The 26,762-nt window shown below is 40.2% G+C and overlaps 1 protein-coding gene across 1 annotated transcript in view; it reads right to left on the bottom strand.

Moving 5' to 3' along the window:
* Window positions 1-24,249, bottom strand: part of LOC104510427 (guanine nucleotide-binding protein G(olf) subunit alpha-like) — a gene marked incomplete at its 5' end in the record, with an annotated part of 60,733 nt that extends 36,484 nt beyond the window's left edge. Inside the window, 2 exons of the mRNA XM_010152671.1 lie at window positions 21,895-21,992; window positions 24,205-24,249. Of these exons, the coding sequence (XP_010150973.1) occupies window positions 21,895-21,992; window positions 24,205-24,249 (143 nt within the window). The remainder of the gene's footprint in view (window positions 1-21,894; window positions 21,993-24,204) is intronic.
* Window positions 24,250-26,762: the final 2,513 nt, after the last annotated feature.

Genomic DNA, 26,762 nt, shown 5'->3' with positions numbered 1-26,762 from the left:
TGCTGAATGAAAACAAAAGCAGGAGGCCGTGAAAGTAAAGGCCATGGAAACAAAAGCACGAAAGCAAACTGACCCAGCTTCACACCGATAAGCAATTATCGAACATAGTATGTTTCTAGTCAATTAAAAACCTACTTTTAAAAAAGTTGGCAAATACCTTAAAACAAAAGCACGCTGCTCCAGAACAACAGCTAGAAAAGCCAGGGAAAGGAAAGAAGGAATGTATGGGAAGTGCTGATAAAAAAAAAACCCAAACAAAATGAAACAAACCAAGAACCCCAAATGAGAGTTTAAACATAAGCTACACTTCTAGAAACGTTATCTTAGCTGCACTAAAAATATACATCAAAATGCCCACTACTGCTATCTGAAGCTCCCTTCTGGTGGGCCCTCTTCCTTTAGAGCAAACAAAGTCGTAGTAATAGCTAGCTTGCCTCCAACTTCCCCTGCGAACAAGATCCGCTGGTGGATATACGCGGTCAACCACTGCCACCAGCTCTACAAACCTCCACATTGCTCTAATCCTATTCATCGTCCTGCCTTATTATATTTCTAAGTGGTTTAACAGCACATGTCAGTATTTTTCATAACTTCTTAGAGTGGAGGCTGTTACTTCTCACCCACCACCATCTCGGGTCAGACAGGAGGCATCGTCCAAAAGTTACACATTTCTTACAAAGTCCAGAAGAAAAAGACAATCCTGATCTTTTCTATTTGTACTTTCTCAAATATTACAACTTTTTTTAGAACCACAAACACATTTTGGCTGCCCTTCACTATGAAAAGGGAAGCACATTCTCTCAGCTGTGACACTAAGCGACATTTCTCACAAAGACAAGTTTTCAGGGATTTTTCTTTTAATTAGGGAAAAAAGAAATCTACCTTTTTATGCACATGTCCCTAACTGATGGAAGGAAGTTGTTTGCTGTGAGATTTATCTTGTAGCTACAAAACACGCCCTGTGGCCATCTGGTCATCTGCTGCAGAGTTGGGGTTGATGAAGCAAAGGGACATACAGACACATACTCAACCACCTCCCTCCTTCGGGGCCAGAGAAAGGCTTTATTGACAGCAATTCTATGCCTTGGTTTACCTCAGGCTCGAGTATGAGGAGAAAGAGAGACCAAATCTACCTATGAATGCAATTTTAAAGGACTACCATGGGTCACCTAATCACCTGCACCAGGATGGGTGCAGAAGGAGTTGCTGAAGTGACATGAGGTTTCCTCAACTGAGAGAATGTTATTATTTACTGTAACTTTGGGATTGAGTGGCAGAGTCCAGTTCTGCCAGAGGACCAGGGACCACTCCTCAGCACTGAAATGTCTGGTGGCAGCTACAACTGTCACCTTAAAATGTGGTCGAGACTGGCTGCGAGACCACATGCCTGCCTGGCCTGAGGATCTGCATTTCTGCGCAAGGCGCAAGGACATTTGAAGGCCCCTCCCAAGTTCCTATGCTGTGAGCAGTAAAATAAAAGCAAGTCAATGCAGCATGCACCGTGTAGCGTACGATGTGGTCAGATTCGAAATAAGACATGGCATACGCGTGAGTTACGCTGATGTGGGCTGGTGCAACTCTGTGGAAGATGCAATCAGTATTTCCTATAAAGAGCTACTGTGTAACTCAAATATATAACCATTTGTGCTATAACTTTTAGCCCCCAGAACTTATTCTAGTAGAGTTACCTCTGAAGTTCCGCAAGTTATGTTCGTTCAGGAGGCCTAGCTGCCACACTCGCACAGACCGGGCAGTACATGGGCCGTGCCTCCTCCTATCAGCTGGAAAATCCACAGTAAAAATAGCAAGGACAGTTGCAAATCCGGTGAAAACTCTGGGAACTGCTCAAGCACGAACCTTAAATACAGACATGATTTACGCTGGGACTGCTCACTGCGTGACAAAGAAAACAGTATAAGCCTCACTAGTGGAAAACAAGTTTATGTTAGGAGTTGCTATCGTTATTTATTGCTTTCCTTCCCAGTTCTATCGTGTCACAAATAAAATGTGCAGCTCTTCTTTTCAACCACCAACCAAAGCAAGTGGAGGAACATACTTATTTTAAGATGAAGTGTTATACGGCAGCGAACCCCCACGCTGTTTGCGTTCTTACACCATAATGGATTCCCCTATGAAAAACCAGAGCTTTAATGACAGGCTTTTCAGTTCTTATGGAAAATCCTTTTTCTTTCTGAGAGTCATCTCTTCTCTGACTGCAAGAGATTTTGCTGCCCTGTCTGCAGCAGTCGGGGCAACAGACGGATGCAGAGGGAGTGGCTGCACTGGCTGCGTGAAGAGAGATTGCAAGGGGCTGCTCCTCTGCTAAGAATACAAGAAGTCCTCACCAAAGCTTGTGGGAGGGGGACATAGTACCGAGCATGCTTCTCCAAGGCCTTGCCTGTGCTAGAAAGAACCTTTCAGGAAATCCCTCTCAGGAAGAGCCCTTGTATCAACGCAGCTGTATTGGTTAAGGGTGTCACTCTTCTCACGCTCCTCTTCCAATAAAACCTGAGTGAAAAAGCCAAGCCTTTCTGTAAGGCATAATCCACCCTGGTCCATTGCTTAGCGTGCCTAAAATGGACAGATGGCAGATGAAATTGCAATATAATTTAACCAGCAGGAAACCAAATAGCATATATAATCTTACCAGTCAGTCTTACAGAAGGACACTCCATTCAAACACTGCCTACCTGCAATGTATTTATTGAAAGAAGAGACGCCTTCCCGTATCTAGTCCAAATGCAATAACCATGGATTATATAGTGTTATCCTAAAATTGATAGATTATTGCATCTAACAATTCAGAGCCCTGAATGGTCACTTTCTCCCTAGGCTGCTGGATCACTGGAAATCCAGGGCAAACAGTCCCTGGCATGAGCTATTCTAAGAGATACGGTGGTTCTACTGGTCTGCTGCCTTCATTGATGCTTCTGAAATGCAGCTTGAACTACCTACTGGTCAGCCTCCTGAAGACAACGTTCTTCAGCAGTCAAACACACCTGAGTGATTTCTTATCACCTAGCTTGGCTCCTCTCAAGCATCCTCCACGGAAGTCACTCTTTCAATTATGAGGAGCAAAGACTCCTAAGTTTGGCTGGCTGTATTACGTTTGTTTTACATAGTCTAAAGCAAACAACCCTCCAAGTAATAACTGGAAAATATCTACACAAATATCTACATTGTCCCCAACAGTCCTATAAGCATTAACATTAGTCATAGACTTACATGTTTAAAAGCTCTTTGGTGTATGTGTTTCACAATGAACAACTCAGATTCTATCTACACTTGGCACACAGTAAAAACACATTGTCTACTCATTGAACGCAGTTTTACTGTTAGTACAGATAGTGAAAGTGGTACTTAATGACGTTTGAATTGGTCACAGTTTACACAGTAGTCCTTACGCACGTTAAAGACAAAACTGTTGGCCAACCGTTTTCCAGTGTGGTGTATTTCCCCGGTGTGGATGAAGAGTTGAACTGGTTAGCTCAATGTTCCTCAATAATTTTCTGTTTCCCCTCCTGTTTTGCTCTCCTGCAACAACCTGTGCATCACAGATCAGGTAAGCTAGCTATGCTGCTTATTATGTGTCCTTTATTCTAATGTAAATATTTTTCTAGCAACTTGAAAATATCTGAATTATTAAACAAAATAAAAACTTACTTAAGTTATAAAGTGAAACTAAAAGATTTTGGCAGCATTTATTTTACTTTCACTAACTCTGATCATTAGGAACCATATCCCAGTTCTTACAATCTTACAATGTGGTCTCATGTAAAGCTGTAGTAAAATGGAGCGGAGTTCATTTGATGTGCTGTACAAAGAGAATTGCGAAGGACCAGACCTTTATCTGTACGGCACCAAACTCTTTCCAGGAAGTAATGAAGCTGTACTGATACTTTCTAGAGAGAATAATGATGTCTTCGGCAAAAAGCAGCACTAATAATTATTTCATAGCAATCAGAAAGACAAGCCAATACCTATGGCTGTATTGTACTAAAAAAGCCTCTGACTCCTCCACAATAACCTTTGATATCAAACACAGTAAAAGCTTTTACAAGGTCTTAAGGAAGGCACTACCTTTTTTTTTTTTTTTTTCCACAGATCGGTAAACTGAAAGACCTGGATAAAGTACACCAAGGCCAAACCAGGTAATGCATTCTTGAGTAAAGCTACATCTCAAAGCTCTTTTTCCTGATGTAGTTTGCCCTTTTGCTTCCCCCAGTGTAAGTAAGGAAGACAAAAGTCATAAGAAACTGAAATAATGCATAACAGATACCAAAAATCAGCATGATACATGATTACAGCCTGCTGTGAGCAGCTCACAGATTGAGGAGAATTCAAACAATAGCACATGTTCTGTGATTTGGACACTGAGAATTCCCTTGACTCCTATTCATATGAGCAAGCTATTGAGAAACACTGACATTTGGGCAATAAAAAAACCCCCGAAACACCAAGAGAACATTGATTTCCCAATACAACTGCCATTGTAGTTCTTCCTAGCTGTAAACTGCCTCCCCCCCCCCCCCCTCCATCTCCACTGCCGATTTGTCACAGCTTCTTTAACCAGTGTTGACAACAGGCCATTCACATCACTGTGCATTGTATCGCACAGTTTCACACTGGTCCTTACAAAGGCATCTAACTGTATCTCAAACTACCAACAAAGAAAATACAAAGCAACACGCCGTGATTGCTGAGAGAGGGAGAGGGGCTGGGGCACTGAAGAGGAGGAACGCTTTCAATTTAGTCCCATTCTTCAAATAGAACAGAATATTACAAATGCAGGCTAGCCAAAAGATCCTCAAACTTGCATAACTTCACTGAACGGGCTTACCAAGAGGCCTGCTGCAAAACCGACAGTCAAGTAAGAGGAGTGAAAAACAGCTTCCATAGTGTTTTATCTTACGGTAATCAGACAACTCACACCACCAGGGCAAAAACCAGCCTTGAGCTTCGTGAACAGAATACAACGCAACATGAGCACAGCCCTTCTAAGAAACCCAAGCCAATTTATCTCTAACTCAATCTTGCACAAGAACAGAGCATCATGCAGTGACCTGGAAGGATTTTGGTTTTAAAACGGAGAAACATTGGTGCTCGTGATATTCTAGGAATACGCGTAATACTGGACCATCATACTTTGTTTCCAAGTCTGCTGAATGTCTCTGGCATTATCCAACCTCAGTATGAAGCAGCAGATTTGGCTCTGTACCACAACTCAGCGTACTCCTCTGAAAGCCATCACTCCCCCAAAACCCGTGAAATACATGAGTTGGAGACTCGGGGAGGGAATGGTATAGAGGGAGTGATATAGGGGGCTGGAAGACAAGATGGGAGACTAAGAGGTAAAGCCCCATTTAGTGCAGCAGCTAGGTGGGGGGGAGGAAGGAAAGCAGCTTATTTTCAGAGCTCCCTCACCGCCTTAAGCTGGTAGCAGATCACTCAGTCTACCTACTCAGTCGGTAGCAGTCATCACTCTGGGGAGAAATACTCTGTATTACTGCAAATGTGTAACACAAGCACTACTGCTCACACAACTGCATATACATGAAAATACGGAATTTTCAATGCAGAAAATTGCAACTGTATTATATTTAACTCAGAGGAGAGACGCTCTGAGAAAGGTCTCGAGTTCAAGCATGTGAGCAGCTCCAGGGAAGGCACGTAAAACCCAACCCGGCGGCCCATCACGGAATAAAAACAGACAACAAAACAGCCAAGAACGCAGGGAAGCACCCCTTCTGCACGGCCAGCCGCCCCTGTCAAGCTGCACACAGCCTGCTGTCGCATTCGCCATCGCTCAAAGTCTTCCACTGTTGATGGGGAGCACTTCTGCTGCCTTTACTGCTATTAAGTGTGTTGAAAGTTAATGCGATTCAGTGTATTTTCTTTCCTTCACATTCCTTATTAGCCGCCAGCACATAACAAACAGAAGATTGATTTCAATGCCCTCTTCTACTTTCACTTTGAGAAACAGTTAGGATTTGACTATTTCACCTCTTAGCAGGAGACAAATAAATAAGGAGTTGTCACATTCCTCAGAAATGAGCTCAGGTGCTTCATCCAACTGGACACTTTAAGATTTAAGAATTTCAGCTGAGGCCATATAATTGGAGAAGAAATGCTTTTTTCAGTTGAAAAGGTAGTTTCTTATAGACAAAGAGTATTTCAGACAAATAAATATTTAAAAGGGATTATGGTTCTAGGAAGTTTGTTTCCTGAAACCAGGTTCTATTCGTTACTTTATTTCTCATCCGTCATCTTAGATGGAGATACGTTACCTACCTACTTTTAAACTATATAAAAGCAGAAATGCATATAAAACTTAATATTTGATTTTTTCAATAGCTTGAATATTTATGCACACTGTGCAACATTTGGGCACTTGCAGCAGCATACTTCAATAGGACTTTCTGATGGATTCTTTTCACTTGAGAATCGTGAAGTAAGGGTGAATTTAGTAAAAAAGGAAAACATATTTTCTGAAAGAAATACCTATTTCTCCCCTTTTTCTCCTGTTGGTATGCTTTGTCTGACTACATCAAACGAGTGTGTACCTTCATAAGTGAGGTGGTACCGTATGTGTAAAGACCTTGGGGTCTTCTCTACCGCTGTGTTATGAGCTGCCTTGTGGAAACAATTTGCAGTGTAGGTCGAGAGAGCCAAACACATCAAACTGAATCCTTGCAGGGATATGGCAAGGGTTTGCAAATGACCACAACACTCACAAGGTTCTCCATCTGCCATTATTTCCCCATTGGATTTATGGCCGACTCCTAGCAGAAAGAAGAACTATTTCAAAATGCATGGAGTACTGATTGTACTGTTGAAGTTGGTCTAAAATGAAAAGAAGTCTTTTCCCTTCTTTCCTCCCTAAACTCAGTTTTGTGGTTCCTCTGGAAACAGTGCCCTCTCTGTCATGCACACCCAGATCCACCACTTATCAAGCAAATCGCTACATATGACGTTCTCTTCCTTCATCACAAGGTATGAAGAAGGAGCCACATGTCCAGATAGAATGGAATTGCCACAATAAGAATTATGCAGAAAGCAGGCTCCTATCAAGATATCTTATACAGAGAAATTAAAAGAGCCCCCAACTGTGTTATGCACAATAGAAAAATATAAATGCATTTCACAATACAAATACTAAGGTAATTTCAAAGTTAGGTCAGATGCATATGATAATGGTTCGTTCCCTAATAGCATGCAATGCAAAAATCACATATAACTTCTTTAATCTACAAATGCAGAACCTTCAGTTCACTGAAAAATGCTACAGTGCTCTCTAGTCTTTACAGATACATGATAATTTCTAAATGAACAGCCCTGCATTCTGCCTATGCAGATTACATAAAATAGAAATGTATGAAATTGTTAAGAAAAAGTCAAAGGAAGCTTGGCAATAGTAGATACAATAAGCCAGCTTTACATACCCAGGTAGATAGGTGAACCTCACTGTGACTGACCAAGGTGACACATTACCTACCTATCTCAAGAGCCCAGAGGCCCGTATCATAGCAAATGGTCAATCTGTCAAGAATAATACAATGAACAAAAACCCAAGTTAAATCAAAGAAATGGATCTGCAGGTATTATTAGTAAGAGGAGAGAAGAAGGAAACAAGAACAGTCAACAAATTTAGATCAAGACCACACGTCAGTCATAAGTCTATGCACTGGAACAGAGGAAAAAGGACAATGCAAATAAAATCCAAACCTGCTGGATTCTGCCCAGAAAACTCTCAGCCAGTGTTGCAGTAACTGCTGCACATGTGTAAGGTAAAAAAGCTCCAGAAAACAAGCAGCTTTTATGGTGAAATCTCTCAAAAATAGTGTGATAGCATGATATGCCTCTGTCTACATTCTAGAAGAGAAAATTGTCAAAATATCAGAAATTCTTAACTGGTCAAGGCTTGGAGAATGCCAGCGAGTCCTCTGCACAAGACATGATCTCTCTCACAGGTTTTCAGACTTCTAGGAGGCACAGGGAAATACTGAGTGTTGTGCCTACAGAGCACTGCTCTGGTCCATCTTTTCTGTGGTGGGCTTATCCACTGTTTCCAGAGAAAGGGGAGAGTAACACACCTATTAAGAGAAACCCCTGCCCCAGTGCTCTGAGGTCCACAGAAAAAGACAACTACGAACAATCCTATTAGAGGCAGAATGAAACTGGGACTTTTCACTTGGAAAGCCTTTTCTGGTTTTCCTCCAGAAAAAGGTGTAGCTGCGCTCCTGGTCTACTAGCGCAGAAGATACCCATCTTGTGGAACAGTGAGGCTAGGGGAGATGAAGAAACATGTCTTACTTGTGGAGAAAGACACTTGTTTTAAGCTCATCACACAGGCAGAAGGGTTCAGAAGATTAAGTATTTTGGAGCTGTCCTTCAGTTACTCCCTTCCTAAAGAAATCCACAGAGTGCCTACAGAAGATTATTTTTGATGGATTTTTTTTCTTTGTTGTTAAAAGTATTTCTTTCAGTATTTCAGATTTTGTGTTCTTCTATACATATCCCATAACTTCACAGTATCAATACTTATCTAACGTTTATTGTAACTTTGACTTTTGTTAGCCTTTTAGCCCAGGCTAGCTAATTGCTTGGGTTGTACCTATGTATTTACTCGTGTCTCTGACCATGCACCTGCACTGTGCTCTTCATAAGGTGAGGAAATAGAAGATTTCCATAGCAAACTTTCCCTTTGGTTTCAGGAACTTAGGTGGTGGTGGTTTTTGCCCCCTCATATCTATTCTGCGAATTTCCATCACAATAGAGGTTAAACCCCCCTTTCCCTGACATTGCATGCCTTACATTTAACATTTGCCTTCATTGAACAGACATAAGAGACTACAAGCAAGGTTATGTGTCGGGCCGACATGCTTTAAGACTCTGCATTCCTGTCTAAAAATACTTTTGTAAACCCACATTTATCATCTTTCCCCACCTACCAACTTCTCTTTCTTCTTCTTTTCATCCTCTAAATAGATATAACCTGTTTACAACTTACATAAGAGCATTCTTATGTTGGAGCGAGTCCAGAGGAGGCCACCAATATGCCCAGAGGGCTGGAGCACCTCTGCTATGATGAAAGGCTGTGAAAATTGGGCTTGTTCAGCCTGGAGGAGGCTCTGGGGAGACCTTATTGTAGCCTTCCAGTACCTGAAGGGGCCTACAAGGAAGCTGGAGGAGACTTTTTACAAGGGCCTGTAGTGACAGGACAAGGGGTAACGGGTTTAAACTGAAAGCGGGGAGGTTTAGATTGGATATGAGGAAGAAGTTCTTCCCAGAGAGGGTGGTGAGACACTGGAAGAGGTTGCCCAGAGAATCTGTGGATGCCCCCTCCCTGGAAGTGTTCAAGGCCAGGCTGGATGTGGCTTTGAGAAACCTGGTCTAGTGGAAGGGGTCCCTGCCCATGGCAGAAGGGTTGGAACTGGATGGGCTTTAAGGTGCCTTCCAACCCAAACCATTCTGTGATTCTATGATTCCCAAAATCAGTTTTCATCATTTCGTAATCATTCTCTCAACTTATTATACATTACAGTGAGCGCCCTGCTAAAGGTACAAAATCATGCCTTTTAAAATAATAAATTTCTATGAACAAGCTTTAGTAGAGGTCTTGCCCTCGCCATCTTTACATAATTTAATTTGTTGATGACTAGTTTTGAAGAACTATCTCGTCAAAACCCTAAACTTTTGCCTGTGTTGGTTGACACTGACAGGAAGGGATGCGCACTCTGCGCTCCCTCTGCACCACAGCCTCCTCTGAAGAACCTCTCTCCTTGATGTGAGACCTTACAGACATCAGCGACCTACAAGCTATGGAGGAAAGAGGTGAGGAGCAGCGCATAACACAGAATAAAGCAAAATACCCCCCCAAACCCCAAAACAGAAAGCCTTCCATGTAGCTCTTAATAGAAAGTGAAATGGGGGAGAAATTAGTGACTACGTTTGACCTCTGTTTTTTTTGAAAACAACAGTAACAATGCTGATGTAATAAACTATAGTTTACTTCATACATGCGCCTGCCAGTTCTGTGGAATGTAGCAAAATGTTTGTTTACTGGCATCTGTCTCTTTAGAGAAAAGCTCTTCAAAGCAGAATCCAGTATGTTCGTGGAGAAAAACTAGTGTATGGTAAACTTGCTGAAGTTCTAAGATCCTGAAAATGTAAGGTAACAGGCCAAGCAATGCAGTAAATGTGAAAGCCATACCAGATAAAGAAGTTCCTTTACCAGCAGAGCTTAATTCTACATTCCCCAATCAGAATGAGCCCTGGTGGCGACAGTGCTCTTACACACTCTGCTGCTCCTTAACAAACTATTTATTTAATAGTGACCATAGTAGTGCTGGCAACTACAGGACTGACACAGTTGTGCCAATAAGTAAGTGGAGGCCACAAAACTACACCCATGCTGATCATGAAACTTACTCACAACGTGGTTGGAAAGAAAATAAACTGTAACTATCCAGAATCTGCACAACTGGACTTTCAGGATGCTAACGTCCAGAATGCAGATTTTCTCAGCCCCACATTCTTCTAAACCAGGAGAAGGGTAGGGAGCCCTACTTTACAAAGACAAAAAATGGCAAGGAGGTAAAGGCAGGGAGTCAAGAAACATATTAGTAGGCTTCAGTCAGACAAATGTACTTACATGTTATTTTGATATTTAGTCCAATTAATTTCTGTGACAAAGTATCTGAAAAACAAAAGAACACACCCAAACTCCCCTGCAATGGTCATGAAAGGAAAACTATTCTCAAAAAAAATCATACAACTGATTTCAAGATTCACCTTTTTCTGCATTAGCAGTTAAATATTGTAATCACTTAACATCATCTCTCTCTTGATTACAAATAGAGGAATTGTCAGGGGAGCAGTAAAATGAGGAAAAACTAATTCTTGAACCAATTCTAGAACAAATGAACTTTCAAAAATTTTATTCCGGAAGACAATTATTTGGTGTGTCCATTAAACACAAAGTCTACTGATACATTTTATAGGTATTTTCTTTTCCACTGCATAATTGAGGCTCAAATTAAACTTTGTGTAAAAACCCACCACTATAATAAACATTTCTAATTAAATCAGAAAGAATACATTTACAATAGACACAACTGAAACAGCTTCTCTAAAGTCAAATAAACGTTTAAAAAATTCTGGCATCATCACTGTTGTCTTGTATTAAAATGAACAAAATTAACTTTAACTTAATTACAAGGAGGAAAGAGACACCCTTAAACTGCTTAGTCTCCCAGTCTGTCTTACCTTAAAATTGGGATTACAACCCAGCTGACAAATACCACGACTCTGACTTGGTTTAGTCTGAGGTGTAAGATTTCTTTTTCCAGCACAGGGGCTTAACCTTTACTTTTTCTTCCAACATAGTATAAACCATATTTTATTTTCTTATTTCTTAACTTTTGCATTCCACCATCTTTCTGTTTTCAGATCTGTTGGTGTAGCGTTAATTTAGAAAAACACCGCCACCCAAGCCCTGGCTTCTTGTAGATCCTAACATAAACAAGACTGTGTACATATATTAGTGCAGAGGATCCCATGTATGCAGAGTCTGGCCAGTGAGCAGCTCCTTAAGGAAGAAATATGGCTCTTGGCCTTTCTTTATCTTGTGGTGTGAAACTGTCTACTTGAAAAAAAAAAAGCTGACCATCTCAAAGTGAAAAAATGCATGTGGCATTTAAGGAAAGTCAAACCACAAGTGTAAACAATTTGACAGTATCCCATATAACCTGCTGTTAAATTTTCAGTGCTCTTAGTTCTTTTTTTAACCATTCAGCTTACAGTTATTATACAGTTGTATTATATTGAATTTATTATGTAAACAAGTGTTTCACAGTAGGTTAGGTTTAAGGCAACAGAATATGGAACACACTTTTCTCTAGAGCATAGTGAAAAAAGAATCCGACCAAAGAAATTTAAACCACATTTGTGTCACATAATGACAAGATTATTAATAGGCTAACGTATTCTTTAACAAACTAATCTCTTCCACCGAGAACATGCACACACTCTATAATGAACTGTAAATGAACAGACTGAATTCAGTTCTGTATCAGTCGACATAAACTGGAGAAACGGAGTAAATATGTAACATTCCCTGCAATCTAACGAAGCCGGCTTTGGTCATAGTTTACTCTTTCTCCCACGCACACACTAGAGCAGTCCTAAACCAAGAACAGCACATAAATAACACCAGAACTGACAGAATGACCTACAACTTCCCTCTGAAATCTACTCATAAATCCTGCTCGCAGATTCTACATAACCAACATCTGCAGCTTTATTTCATTTGAAGATGTTTTGAGATGCTGACACTGAGCAATGACTCACGACGAGGGCTTCTGGAGTTAAGCTGTATCAGCACGATTACTGTACATGATGCTTAGTTTTACTGGGACTTGACAGTAAAGAACACACAAGTTTTAAGGCTCTGTTTATTGGCAGTTACCTGTGCTCTAGACAGTCCTCAACTTTCAAGGCCGCTTACAAAGTCTGCTTATTATTTTTTGTTATTTCCCATTCATATGTTTTAAAAAGACCTCGTGTTATTTGTAACACACAAAATTCAAACAGAAAGTCCCTCAATGAAGTCCAGTCCTTCAGGGAAGCCTTCCCTTTTCCCCTGCTCCCCCCTCTTTTTTCCTGCCTTCCCAGCTTGTGGCTGTTTTCACCAGTCGCACTGACCCACTGAGCCAGCTCACAGCCCTGTACCAGCACCTGTTCACTTCTGAGAGAACCTCGTTGCTGTCATGTAAAATAAACACAGCCTTTCCTCTTTAATAACAAATGCAACAGAAGGCTCTTCCTATGTTTTAAAGGACACCAGTGCTTTAAGAGCCTATATACCAAGGGTGCTGCCAAGTGTGTCTTGGTTCTTCAGCAGGCTTTTATTATATTATGTGGATATTAACACAGATAGTAAATGCAGATGAGCTCAGCTGACAGACCCGTTTGCAATCCTCTAATCTGCTTCAGGGATTGTATTTCCAAATGGGGCCGAGTGGCTGTGTTAGACTAACATGTCCTGCTACACCATGTGGGCAAACAGTCCAGGAAAAAATGAGGAAAACCCTTCATCAAGCATTCAGGAAAATATGAAAAATATTGTTGACAGGGAGGAAAGAACTTTTTCCTCAACAGAATAAGTCAGTTTTTCTGTATTTTTCAAAGGAAACTAGAAATGTTTAATAACACATCTTAAAAAGAGTCTAAGTATACTTCCATGCATTTGTCATAACTTTGCTTGCCCTGTAGACTATGACTACCTTAAGCTGAGGTTAAGGAATATTTTATGGGTTTCTGCCTTACATTTTCAACCTTTTTGCTTGTTCTAGACCTGCAGAAAACTGACTGTCACGCACACAGAAATATGTGGGAAAACGTACGGTTGAATTTCATGTTTGAGCAGCCCATCTAGGGCTGCTTAAAGGCTTCTCCAATGGTAGCTAGTTAATAGGAAAACATTTATGTCATATTAATTTTTAAAAGACAGAGAGGGTGCTGTGTTTATAAACGATTTTCTTAGTTTTTTTTTTAATTGAGAAATACTGTCTTTTCTAGATATGGAAAGCATTTCTGCACTGAAGTGGCTATAACAGACGAGTACATGTCCGTATGCCATACTCACTACGGGCAAATGATATTTTCATACTGCTACTTCCTACAAACTGGAAATACAAAGGCATTTTGGGGGCTTCCACAGATGCTGCTTATTCTGTAATTTTTTACTTCTAACTACTAGTACGATAACATCATGGTCACATATTGATTACCCAAAATGAAGATAGAATTGGTTAAGTCTAATGATTTTCTTACATAAGTGAGGGCAAAAAGGGGAACAACAACAAAAAAGAAAAATCACAGCAACAGATGAAAAAGTTATTTCAGAGAATCCTCAGTGCATATTTTAAGGAACCACAATTCTCTCTCTCAAGAGTGTGGTCTACTAGTTAGTAAACAGTAAAAAAACTTAAGTGTTACACACTGCAGAATGACTTTTGCTCTATCTGGCAACCACCTCTGTTTAGAATACTCATCAGAAGGCTAAAGAAATTACTCTATTATTATAACCTCTTCTTTTTTTTTTTTCTATCACTAAATAATAATATAGTGATTGGTTAAGGTTTATAGTTTCAATCAGGTAAGTGGAGAAAACCGGTTCATGAATTAACCAAACAAAACGTGCTTCTAACATATTATGCATTTTTAAGGTTTGAAGGTGATACTGCATGAGACATCTTCAAAAGGAAAATGAAGAAACTTCATCCTCATCACAGTGAGTTGTTTATATATGAACCAGGACAGAATTTCAGTCAGAATAAAATTGTATTATTATAGTTTTCCCACATCACTATCAAAAATCTAGTTATATGTGGAATGAAACATTTATAATTAATATTCTTCCTAATTTTTCCCATTAAGAAGTATTTATCCTGTATTTAATAAGCATTTACCAAGTTTAAAAAGAATCACTGCCTTTGAAAATAATATTCTGTAGCTTATAATCACCATGCTTACCTTAATTATCATACATACATATTTCCTTCACCATCCATTATGATGAAAGAAATTTTATTAAAGTCAAAAAACGAAGATGAAAGGAGGTTCTGAACTGTTTCACACCTCCTGGCTCTAGTCTGCCAATAAAAAGCATGTCTCAAATATGAATCCCATGCCACCGCCATACTACGTTACATTTGAAAAGAAAGGTTACCGCCATGTGTAATGGACTTCAAAAAGATTTAACCACGTTTTCTTTGATCAGTATGCAAGGCAACTCTCCTCCTCCGTAATCCCTGAGCTACTCCCTCCCACTCTTCCTCTGCTCCCTTCCTTTCCACAGCAAACCCACGGGTTTCAGCAGCTGTACGCCACGGGCCTGCTTCCCTTTCAAGGGGCTGCCTTACTTTCTCGGTCACGCACTAAGGAATACCAACATGTCTTCAAAGTACAAGCAAGCAGAGAAAGCACAGACAGGACTTTGCAAACCCGAGGCTGGACCTGTCACACTCCGGGATGGATGTCTGCACGAATCCACCCGATCGTCTTCCCTCTCTGTATCTGTTTTCTCTACATGGGCATCATGGTCCTAACACGAACCAGGCCTGGCATGGGGACTGTTAGCCAGCAGGCAGCACGTTTCAGAGCAGCAGGACATGAGAATCTTCCCAAACACAGAGGTGGTGGTGTCACACACCGCAGTGCTTCCAGGCAGTTTGACAAAGCCAGCAGGTTTAAAGGAAGTAATTCTGGGTTTTGCCTCAAACAATGTCCGGACACAGACAGCACACCGCTCCAGCGACAAAACGGGAGACTTACAGTTCCTTAACCTAAGTGGTGCAGATACTCTGATTAGCAATCTTCGTTGGTTTAAACACGGATTGCTGGATTAATGATTTCACAGGTAACAAACACATCTGTGTAAACTAGAAAACAGTCTCTTCCTCAACAGTAACTGTGCTGGGATTTTCTGCTGCAGTTTTGTCACGCTATATGCAAGTTCACTGGGTCAGATTCTTTGGGTCTCTTGTTGGTCATCTTCCGGGAAGACATCACTGATGAAGGAATTGTTCTCATTTCCTTCAGTGACAGAGAACAGGGGTTCTCAGGCTCCAGGAATCCAACTTTGGAGGGTCTCTGTTTTTCAGGTAGCTTTCAGTGTCCTTTACTCTCTGAATTGCTCCTACGCAGCAGTTACTATGAAGAAATCTGGGACAGGGCCAAGAGCATATAAATCCAACTGAAAGCAGCCAATTTCATGCATCTCCTTTGATGAAGACATATGATATGGGCTACATCAAAAATGTCTGATAGGCTGCAACAGACAGTCACTAACTGACAGCCAATTATCAGTGACAGTTTCATGCAAAATATTAAGTAGTTTGTAGAATTTTTCAGTACAATTTCAACTCAGCTCTCAAGGGTTCCCAAGAGATTATTTTTCTTCATCTTCCAACGTTCTTAAATAAGACAGTTGAACACTGTATGGCGATGTGAGTACAGCAACAAATACACAAAGCAGGGCATAATCCTGAGATTTAATCCTATACATGGTGGAAACTATAAAACACAGAAAAATGCTGACATGATAGAACGCACATCCTTCCTACCCTCTAATGACGATGAGGGGAAAAAAATGCAATTCTGCTACCAAAGCTGGGAAAGCTGAATACATTGTCAGAATAAAAAAAACCTGCTTGATACCATCAAGACACCAGCAGTTATTACTGTACATGGCAGTTTCAAAGGAGACAGAAATAGGAATGAATAAAGACCTTGGCATTGAAAAGGTTAATATTGAGAACAACTGGCACTGCTGCAGATGGTCTGAGTTCAATGACAACTGGTGCTGGAAGGACTTAGCTGCCACTGCATCGATGCAGCCTGTGTGTGACCCTTTTCTGTGAGAGCTTTAGCAGAATCCAATTTGGAGTGTGATACAGCCAATCTTCTAGGAAAATCCCTAGAAGCAGCATATTAAGTAACAAATCCTAAAGCCACGCTAAGTGAAAGTATACGAATTGCACTAATGCTCATATTTATTCACAGTCATGCATGTAGCCTGTGCACATACCAACACACCGGGCTGAAGTGCCACGCTAGACAAGAGAAACAGCTACCACCAAGGTAGGTTTTCTGACCTTGGGCTGTGAAAGGGAATTAAGGGATGACTATGTCCATGCTAGTAATTAAACCTTAAGTCTAGGAGAGCACAAGGAAAGTCAGGAATATGCTTGGTTTCAAGAAGTGCTGCTGGTGAGAAAAAAAAAATTATATGTTTTCTCTCATCAGGAGTTGAATCTGTGGACAACACAAAGAACTTGTTTGGTTTTTTTTTTTTTAATTACTCCACCTAATACCAGGATAGATGCCTCAGAAGTTGGCTGCAACCATTCTCCAAGACAGAATAACTGCAAAGAAAAAGAACTCGAGGTGTGTCTTTTCACGTGTATGAGCTCAAATATGTAAAATCAATTTTCTTTGGCCAAGCTCACATCCCTTGTGTTTGCTTTCCTGAGAACTCGCATACCCAAGTTTTATTAGCCCAAATGTTTGCGTAGGGACCAATTTAGTCCTTCCCACTTAAGTATATCAGAAGTGGTGCATTTTATCAGGGAAAGAAGATTGATAGACAAACTGGGATAAAGTACTGGCTGAGGGCAGGGTTCCCTGAAACCCTTGTTTTACTTCCTACACGAAGGTGCTCAGTGAGCCAAAATACAATCCTTACACCTAGGGCACACGCTGTCACCTCGTGTGAATGCAACGACACAAAATCAGAGTCTTGAACCTTCCAATGTTTTTTTTTCTAAGAACAATGCTCTGAGCAAACTGTGTGTGACCTACAAAGAGAATTGGATGTTATGGTTTTGGGTATTTTTTCTCCTTTAAAAAGAGCTTAATTCTGCTTGTCTACTCTTCTGCTCTAAAACTACCACCTTTCCCTGACAGTGCCTAAGCACTGGAAGTATCTCCACACCTTATTTCTAATCACTGCAACTCATTTTATTCAGTCAACTGAATAACTGCCATGTGAGTAACCAAAACTAAGGTAACTCAACTCTTAATCAGGGCAACGGATGGATGTCACCAGACTGGGGGGTGCCCAGTATGCCCAGTGACGACACAATGTCCTGTAAAGGTCTTCAATGTCAGTGCTGCTTGTAGGCACAGGAGTTAGACCTCCAAACAAAAGGTAACTCCAGTGGCTTTTCTGGGATTGCTAGGGCAGACACCAATTAGCAAACGGTATGGTTTGCAGTGAAGAAAGAGGGCTTGTAATCCAGAAACCATTTCACCAGCATTAGGGTGAAGCCAACTCACCTACATATATAACACCAAACAGGTGGTTACAACCTATAACTCTACCTTGTGGTGTGCTATTTAGCTCAAGGGAAAGTTTATACCTCTTCACTGCCAAATAATTTAATTTACTTAAATTTATGAAGTTTATAAAGACAGATAATCAACATATCAACTTTTTTTCTGGGTCTTTTTTAAATGAAGGCCATCACACCTGGACCTTTATTTGTTTTGATCAGTTCTACATTCACAGAAGTTTGTTTTGCAGCTCCTTTCCATGGATACAATACAATTCAGGCTTCTGATAACTAGTATGATGAAACAAATACTAAAAAAATTGATTTGCATTAATCTCATAGGAAACTATTTAGCTTTCAGAAAACTGTCCCAGAATTACAAGAAATTTTTAATGAACATATTTTGGTGTATTATTTATATACTAGACACTTCAATGCCAAGACAAAATTAATTCACAATCTGAAAGTCCCTGACAGACCTAGACCTGCCTGAATATAAATTCTGTGAATATGGACATAATCACAGTAATTCAAAATAAGTTAAAGTGAATGAAAGTAAGCTGTAACTTTTATCATCATAAACAAAACCAACCTGCTGAAATCTAGGTAAGTCAAATGGGGACACAACTAAATAAAATCAACTTTTCAAATTAAATATATTTTTTTGAAATTAAGCTTGAAATTTAACTTGAAAGAAATATTACATCAGAAGACAGAGAAAACAATAACCTGCCAGTTTAATTATATTAATCTCAAAGAAATATATGAAAGTCATTAAGAAAAAAAATATGGTTGAGGGCCATGCAATACTTCCCCCTCCAAGAGCTACTTAAATATCTTTGTAGTTAGTGATAAAGAACAATTCATATCTTTGCTTATGATACATTTACCACTGTCAGACTACAAAGTCTGGCCTCTGGCTCGGTCACAGATTCGTACTTGTTACAAATATCACATGACGTACCAACATGACACTTAGAAGAAGTGCAGATACGTGGAGAGTCATGTAAGTATATTAAAATGGTCTGACAAGCAGGTCGTCATCCTCATTTCTGCGAGGGTAATTTAAAAGGGCATTAAAGATCAAGGAAAAGCAACTTTCAGGCCTAATGTAAACAAAATATTTGCTTTTGTGTCTTTCTACTAGCTCTGTTTCCAGAAAAATATTTCTCCCACAGTAATAAAGAAAATTAGGTTAAGCTTTAAAAATACAGAAGCTCTGTACTGCAGCCAAATTAAACTATTCCAAAATACACTGCATTTGTAACTCACTTAGAAGTCTGTAAGTTGGGCTGGTGACTTCAGAATGCTGAAAAGGATTATTAGCAAATTATAAGTCAGCCACCCAAACTGTAATCCAATGATATTTTTAACACATGCTGAAATTTTCTGGGTTTGTGTGGTGCCTTTTTTTTTTTTTTTTAAGTGGAGAAATTAGTGGTGACCTACCAATAATGTTTTTCCTTCACTATCAAGTAAAATATTAGGATTTAGCTGATGGCGTGGGATGCTTTCTCCCAAAGCCAGCGTAATGAAAAAAACACTGCAGATGTTTCAAACTCCCGTAGAAAGCATCTGCACTGGCATTACACTCCTTCCCTTTTTCCTTGACCAGGATGACCATGGACAGATCCTGAGAGACATTCCATCCACTGCTGCTGAGCCGGCCAGACAGCACCCGTGCAGTGAGTACTCATTAAGTGTAAGTAAGAACACACGTGTGGGTATCAGAACTGTAATTCTAACCTAGTCTCTCACGCTCGGGACAGTTACAAGGCGGACATGACCCCACTGCTCTGAACAAGGTCCAACCAGAAATGTTCTTCTGGGCAAAGCAACTACTGTTGTTGTGCAACATAGAGACACACACATGCAGCAAAGACACAGAACTTTTAAAACTCTTTCTCATCAACTCTATTAGTATCATATTAATTTTCAAGGAATGATGGAGGGGCAGATAAAACTTGACTATTATTTTTAGTATATTCTTTCTATTAAGATTACAGTTGACTATTTTAAATCATCAATATTGTGAGAAAAACGCTGTTTGATCAGAGCAATGACACAGGTATTTCTGAATTTCAAGTTTCCATTCTAAGACTGAAGGTTTGTAAATGTGGCTAAGTCACTTAACTGTTACATTTTCAGGTAGATACAAAATGGAAAGCACAAATATGCTCAAGGAATATTTAAGTATTAAACGTGATTTCATAAAATGTCTTGAAGATGGAGAATTATGCAAGTGTTACATTTGCTACTATAAGAAATAACCTTAGGAACAGTAAAAGCAAACCAGTTAGAAGACACGGAGGGAAGATACATAGAAAGAACCCAATAATCTTCCTTTAAATTTTTAGGAAAAATGGTAGTAGAATTTAGTTCTATGTTTCAGGACTGTGGACTTCATCCTAGGTAAAATTTTTCCCCCATTTGTGTTTTGGTTTTGGATGTAACATGAGACTTAACATTCTTCTGCTTGTCAAAGACTGTAGATCAGCATCACTTTTTATGGGAAAACACAGCACCATTAATACTGTAATTCAGTGTCTTCCTTTTTTGCCTGGTCCTTTCAGCACCGTTTTCCAAAGCAGGGCTGGGAGACACATCAGCTTTTACTGATCAGTTAAGTCAGTTTTACAGAAATCTATTTTAAATACATCCCATTACTCTATTTTCTTGGTCTGACATCTTATTTGAGTGTATTAATAGGTATCATAAACAGTTGGGACTTTACAGCAAGTCTAGTTCAGATGTCTATCACAGCAGTGGGTGAGGACAGAGGGGAAACCTGCTTACCAGAGTTTAGGATAACTTCTAGTTTTCTTTGTGTACAACCACTGCTTTCATTTCTTGCCACTCTGAAGCAACTGCCCAAGTTTTGGTAAATTCAGTCCACTGAGGTCAAATGAGTCCCTTCCTACACATATATAATTTTCCCTCACTTCCATGTGCTGATGAATCATTACTGGATCCTTCTTTTTCCCAAAAATAGTCTGGAAAGAGGGAAAAGAAATTATGACCCGCAGCACCAAAATTCCCCATTGCAGCAGAAGCGCAACAAGTCCTTTAGTGACACGGCCCGTTTCCTCTGGTTCAGCTCCGGCACTGAGAGCCGAGACGACAGAAAAACACAATGCTGAGCGCTACAAAAGACTTGCGGCATTGCTGCTGACCATCCTGCCCATTAGACAAATCATAACACTCTGGAGTGTGTTCTCTGAAAACCCTAAATCACATAGCAACTGTAAGAGTATACATTTTCGCAACAGCAGTTCACATGAAATATATGGTTTTGGTCAAAGTCTAATTCAGAGCTTGGTTATTCCAGAGGACAGCTGAGTTTCGTAGCCCTGGCATGTTAACGGACTATTTCCTGATTAATCTGTTTTCAATGTGCAATGTATTTACGATTTGCACCTTCACAACCTACTACACATCTCTTTTCAGAAGATTTCCAATCAGATGAACTCATTTAAGGATTATGATGGTGTTACACACACACATACTGCTTCACTTGATGTATATGAAGGAGAGAATACCAACTGTACTACTATCTTTAATTAAATACTGCTTATCATTTTTTTTCCTCCAGAAAATACATTAGTAATGCAGGTATGCATCCGGTTAGGTAAAAATCTCAGCAGCTTTAATGGAATGTGAAAACACAGCAATTTCAGCGCTGTCTGGGTCCCAGAATTTAAACCAAAGCATTTTCCTTAGACTGGCTCTACATTTTTTAAAATTTAATAGGCTCAATTGAAATGATTTTATGTAAATTGATTTCAAATGGAATAAAGATTATTTCATTTGATTTCTTCATACTCATCTTTATTAGCTGTTAAATATTTGAGGCTGAATATTTAGTTGTATAATAATGGCAAACTATGATAAAACCATCAATTACTTTTGCTATATATGGTTGGGCTCTACAGAGAATTAAAATCGTAATTGCTGCATTGCAAAACTCCCAGATCTTGCTAATATAAATTTATTTTCTAACTTGTCATAAGTGATTACAATCTTGGCTATGAATTTCATAAAAAGAAATACTTACTACTGTGCACAGTCAATCAGTTGATATTCGTTCGACCTCTCAAAGCATGCCTTTACGCCTTCATCATCCCAGAGCTTTTTTGCGTGTTCAAAGAATTCCTGAAAATTGGAAACGCAAGAAATAAGAGAACATTTCTCAGTATTTTCAATCCTCAATCTATGTGTAGCCTCTCTGCCCCAACCTTCATGCTTTATACTTTTGCAGAATGATAGATTACATCTTTAAAGAAGAAAGGCAAAAAACACTTATGAGCAAAATTGCAGTAAAATATACTGAACACATATGGCTGCTGACAGTTTCCAGTACATGATATGTAATGAAGATCATCTTCAAAAAATCATAGCAGTTCGTATATAAAATTTACTGTAAGTACAAATGCCTACCTAGAAGCATGCTTACTTGATTTTTAATGGAAATTACGCTTCTATCATGGAAAAGGCATAAAAGTGATGCAAAAAGCTGCTCAGCTTATAAACATTAGCTTCCCAGAGAAAGAACCAGGCTGTGACTTTAAAAAGATTGTGTAATTTTTCCTGAAAGACACAACTTTCCGCTGCTTGACATTTTCTCATGCAACATAATAATTTGATTGCAAGACTTTCAGAGTCTTTGCTCAACACTGCTTCCTCCAAGCAGCCAGCCGCCTGGCACAACGAGCATTTTCTAGCTGCTATCCCAAGCATCCCAATCCGGAAATATCTGCCAGCAAGCTTATTTCAGAATTATTGGAAAGAGGAATCAAAGCCATCCTTGGTGATGGTGAAGCCATAGCTCCGTTTTATGCAATGCACATAGGCAGGTCCAACCCTGCCTGCCGGCTCCTCCTCTCCCCCAGCCCCTGCTGTAGAGCATCACACGTACCAGCTTCTTTTAAAGCTGGGGGTCCATTTTATGTTAGATCATTGATGGTAAGTTTAACTGAGCGTTTCTAGCTAAAGCTTTCTAAAATCAAACGAAGAATGGTTAGACAAATTCGTATTTCCCTTATTATATGAGTCTTTCCCTTCTCAAATCAAATTGTTAAAGTAGTATGTCAACATAAACACAGAAGTTGGTTGTCTCTCTTAGCACCTCAACATGGCTACTAAATTGTTCAGAGTCCTTTGGCCTGTCATAAATTTGAGAAACCTAGCAAACAGCTTTTCCACAGTTCAATTTGGCTCTGTGCAAATTGGGTGCAATACCACTATTCCCCTCACTATCCTGTCAAAATGTTGTGTAAATATCTGAATTCTGAAACTTTCTGAAATTGTTTGCCAGTCCCTTCCCACACCTTTTCAGGATTAAAAACTTCTCTCAAAGGGCAAAGTTCGTAGCGAATGATCTTGGCAGCGCAGTGAGTTCACTTTTACTTTGTATGGGTTTCCCAGCCTTGCACACCGCCCCTGTAAGGTGCCCCAAAAAGGTGACACTCTGCTCCTCACCAGCTACCCGTGACATGCTAGCAACATTTTCAGGGAGAGGCAGAACATAAGATTTTCAGAACAAACTAGCACTGAAAATTATTTAGTTAAGCTTTGAACATGACCACAGAGCTCCTGAATAACTCCAGAAATGCCTTTTTGCCCCCAACTATATTGTGCACAATGAAAAGAGAGAGAGAAAAATCCATTCTTTAAGAAGCTTCCAGAACTTTAGGGAAAAGGAGACGTTAAAGCAGGCACGAAAAACCTTCTCAGAAAGTCGTGGAAGAAGAGAGGAAGCAACACTAGAGATTGGCAGATACTTATACTGCCCCTGGAATTTATTTCTTCACTGGTGCGAGGATGCATTTATTTTGCCTTTGTTATTTTAATGACTTATGTAATGATTGTTTAAAACACTGCAGAGCCAACTTTTGAAGTTATGCTATGGCTATTATAAACTACCTGTACGGAAGGAAAGGAAAGCAAAAAGAAGCTCAAGAAAGGACAAGATATCAAACTAAAGTAGAAAGAGAAAGCGGACACACATAACAGAGAGCATGACTACAAGAAAAAGAAAGAACTGGAAAAGTCAAGATGATAAATACCTGAAAACACGGAACATTCCTCAAGCTGGAAGCTTATGCTTGACTGATATTTAGGGCAGCAGCTGAATGCATCTCACTTGCTGGCATCTTTGTCCAAAGAAGGCATTGCCTTCTCAATAGAAAGAGCGAGCTCTGGGTAAGCGTCAGGCTCCTGGGGCAAAGGACCCAGCTCCCACAGCCCTTTCGATGGGTGCGTGTACAGCAGGGTACACCCTCAGCCCTCCCTCCTGCAGGTGCTCGCTGCTGCAAGCACGGGGACCAGGCACGGCGGTGCCCACCCTCCCCTCCTTGCCATTGGCAGGTGGGAATTCCCACCTGCCCGTAAAGCCATCTCTGAGGGGACCCTACATCAAAAAAAATGGTACCATTCCTATGGGAAGGGAAGAAGGATGCCAGTATGAAAGCTTCCTTTCCTGCGGGGTGGGATGGATTGAGAGGCAGCTGCAGATGTAAATAATTAAAATGGCATAGCTACAGCAGTTTTTAACTTCACTTTTGTTTTCACACCCTCTGTATGAGTTTTATTTACTCTTAAAAATCTCTTCTGGAAAAGAGGCAATCTTTTCAGCTCAGCTTCTGAGATACTACAAATATATTATAAATACAGGGTTTCCATATTATATGCTTCAAATATTTCCACCTGACCATTATATCTCAAAGCAGTCTATTTAAAACGACTTCCAGACTTCTAGTCCAAAGCAAAACCTGTAAAACAGAGCAAATATACTTACCTCATTAAAATGTACCGATCTACTGCAGAGGAGTACACTTGCCTGCAAATTGCCTCCCACACAGCTACCCGATCCTTCTTTCCCAGGTGACTAAAGCCTTCCAGAAAAATCCTGCTTCATTTCAAGACACCAAGTACCTCGATCCAACTTTTCACACTATTTTTTAACCCTTTACTTGTCTGCTCTACATTATTCAGTGTTTTTTCTCCTCAGCTGCTGAAGGCATCCGTTGCATAGAGTCAAGCACACAGGAGGATCCTGCTCACACGTGTCAAACACAGAATCACAGAATAGTTTTGGTTGGAAAAGACCTTTAAGATCATCGACTCCAACTGTCAACTACCAAGTCTACCCTAAACCATGTCCCTAAGCACTACATCAATTTATCTCCTAAATATTTCCAGGGATGGTGAATCCACCACTTCCCTGAGCAGCCTGTTCCAATGCTTGACAACCCTTTATGTGAAGAAAGGTCCTCTTCTGCTGGGCAGGTTTCCAGCCCCTCTTTTCCCAAGGCTGTAGTGTTGCACAGGGCTGGTGTGACCCAAGTGCAGGACCCAGCACTTGGCCTTGTTCAACTTCACACAGTTGGCCTCAGCTCATCGATCCAGCCTGCCCAGAACCCTCTGAAGAGCCTTTCTACCCTCAAGCAGAACATGTCTGGATCCCAACCTACTTCCATCACAGGGCTACATCCAGACAGCAGTCAACATGTTAGCTCTGCAACTGAGCCCCCTTCTCCCAACCAGACTCCCAGCAACTGATTCCCGCTCCCCATGACTCATTCCTATAGTCCCCAGTGCTTGCCACCCCTTCCTCCCACCATGGCCACATCACGGCCACACTGTTGAGCTAACAAAGGTGCAGGCTTTGGGCTAAGTCTGCCCTGCAGGCACCTGCTCTTGGGGGTGCAGTGTCCTTGGGGTGGTAGCCACATTTGCCAATGCCCGTCACGGGGAAAAGTCAGGGTAATTCAAAGGATGTAGAATGCAGACCTGCCCCGATGGGCTAAAACTTTTCAGCTAATGTTTCTGGGGCGCGGGAAACTGCATACAGAATATTACCTTAGGTCAGTACAACACAATTAAGGTTTTACGAGGAAGTTGTGACGTCAGCATCTCATGTCTGAGATGGTCAAGCTAATATTTTCTTCAGGGTTCTGACCTCTGCCAAGTGGCTATTCAGAAGTTCTTGAAAGTCACGACTCAGGTCCTTTAAGGGACAGAACTAGGACAGAAGACAGGGATGTGGAAAATCACTAGGGCCATCTGATGCACTTGTTTTGCAAGCACATGCCTCTATGGGTCAAAGTCACTGAAATCTACCAATAATACTCAGTATATTGAAGAGAAGGAGGACTAATGTACTATGCCTGAAAGCAGAAAAACACCTTCATCATGACATGTCTATGAGAGCCAAACAAAACAAGTTGTTTCATCCAAACTCTTCCTTAGAGACAGAGCTATACAAAACTTTGAAACTACTAATACACATACGAAATAAGACCATTAATATGTTTTTGATGTAATATTTTAATTAGAGTATTAGAGAAGTAAATGACGATGCCTCAAATCTCATGACTTACAGGTCTCATGAATTACAGCTACTTTTCATTTTACACACGTTAATTTATACCCAAAAATTTATAGTGATCATTAGACCGTACTGTACCAAAATTTTGATGTGACCAAAATGAAGATGTGACACACAACTTCTCAAATACTTACTAATAGATAATTATCTGGAAATTTTTCACTGAGTCAATCAAAAAACCTCAGCCCTGCATTCCCAAGCTTCGTTTTCATTTGCAGATAATTTTTGCTATATTTATTTACGCATACTATATAGGTATACTATATGCATCATCTAAAAATCATGAAGTGACATAAACAGTTTGTGATTCCTTTTTTTTCCCCAAATAAAATAAGTTAAGAAGTACATAAATGTAGAAACACTCTGAGCTGATACCACGGACGTAAACAGTTATTATATTTTTACTACATTTTGAAATGGTCTGGTAGAAATACTTTTACCTACCCATTCCAAGGTAACATTTTTAGGTTCAAAAAAAAGGAGGGAATATATTCCTACACAAAACATCCCAAGAAACCCGTACAGATAACAAA

Source organism: Eurypyga helias, unplaced genomic scaffold (genome assembly GCF_000690775.1).
Source record: "Eurypyga helias isolate BGI_N326 unplaced genomic scaffold, ASM69077v1 scaffold11255, whole genome shotgun sequence".
Lineage (NCBI taxonomy): Eukaryota > Metazoa > Chordata > Aves > Eurypygiformes > Eurypygidae > Eurypyga > Eurypyga helias.
This window is presented reverse-complemented; position numbering and strand designations above follow the sequence as displayed.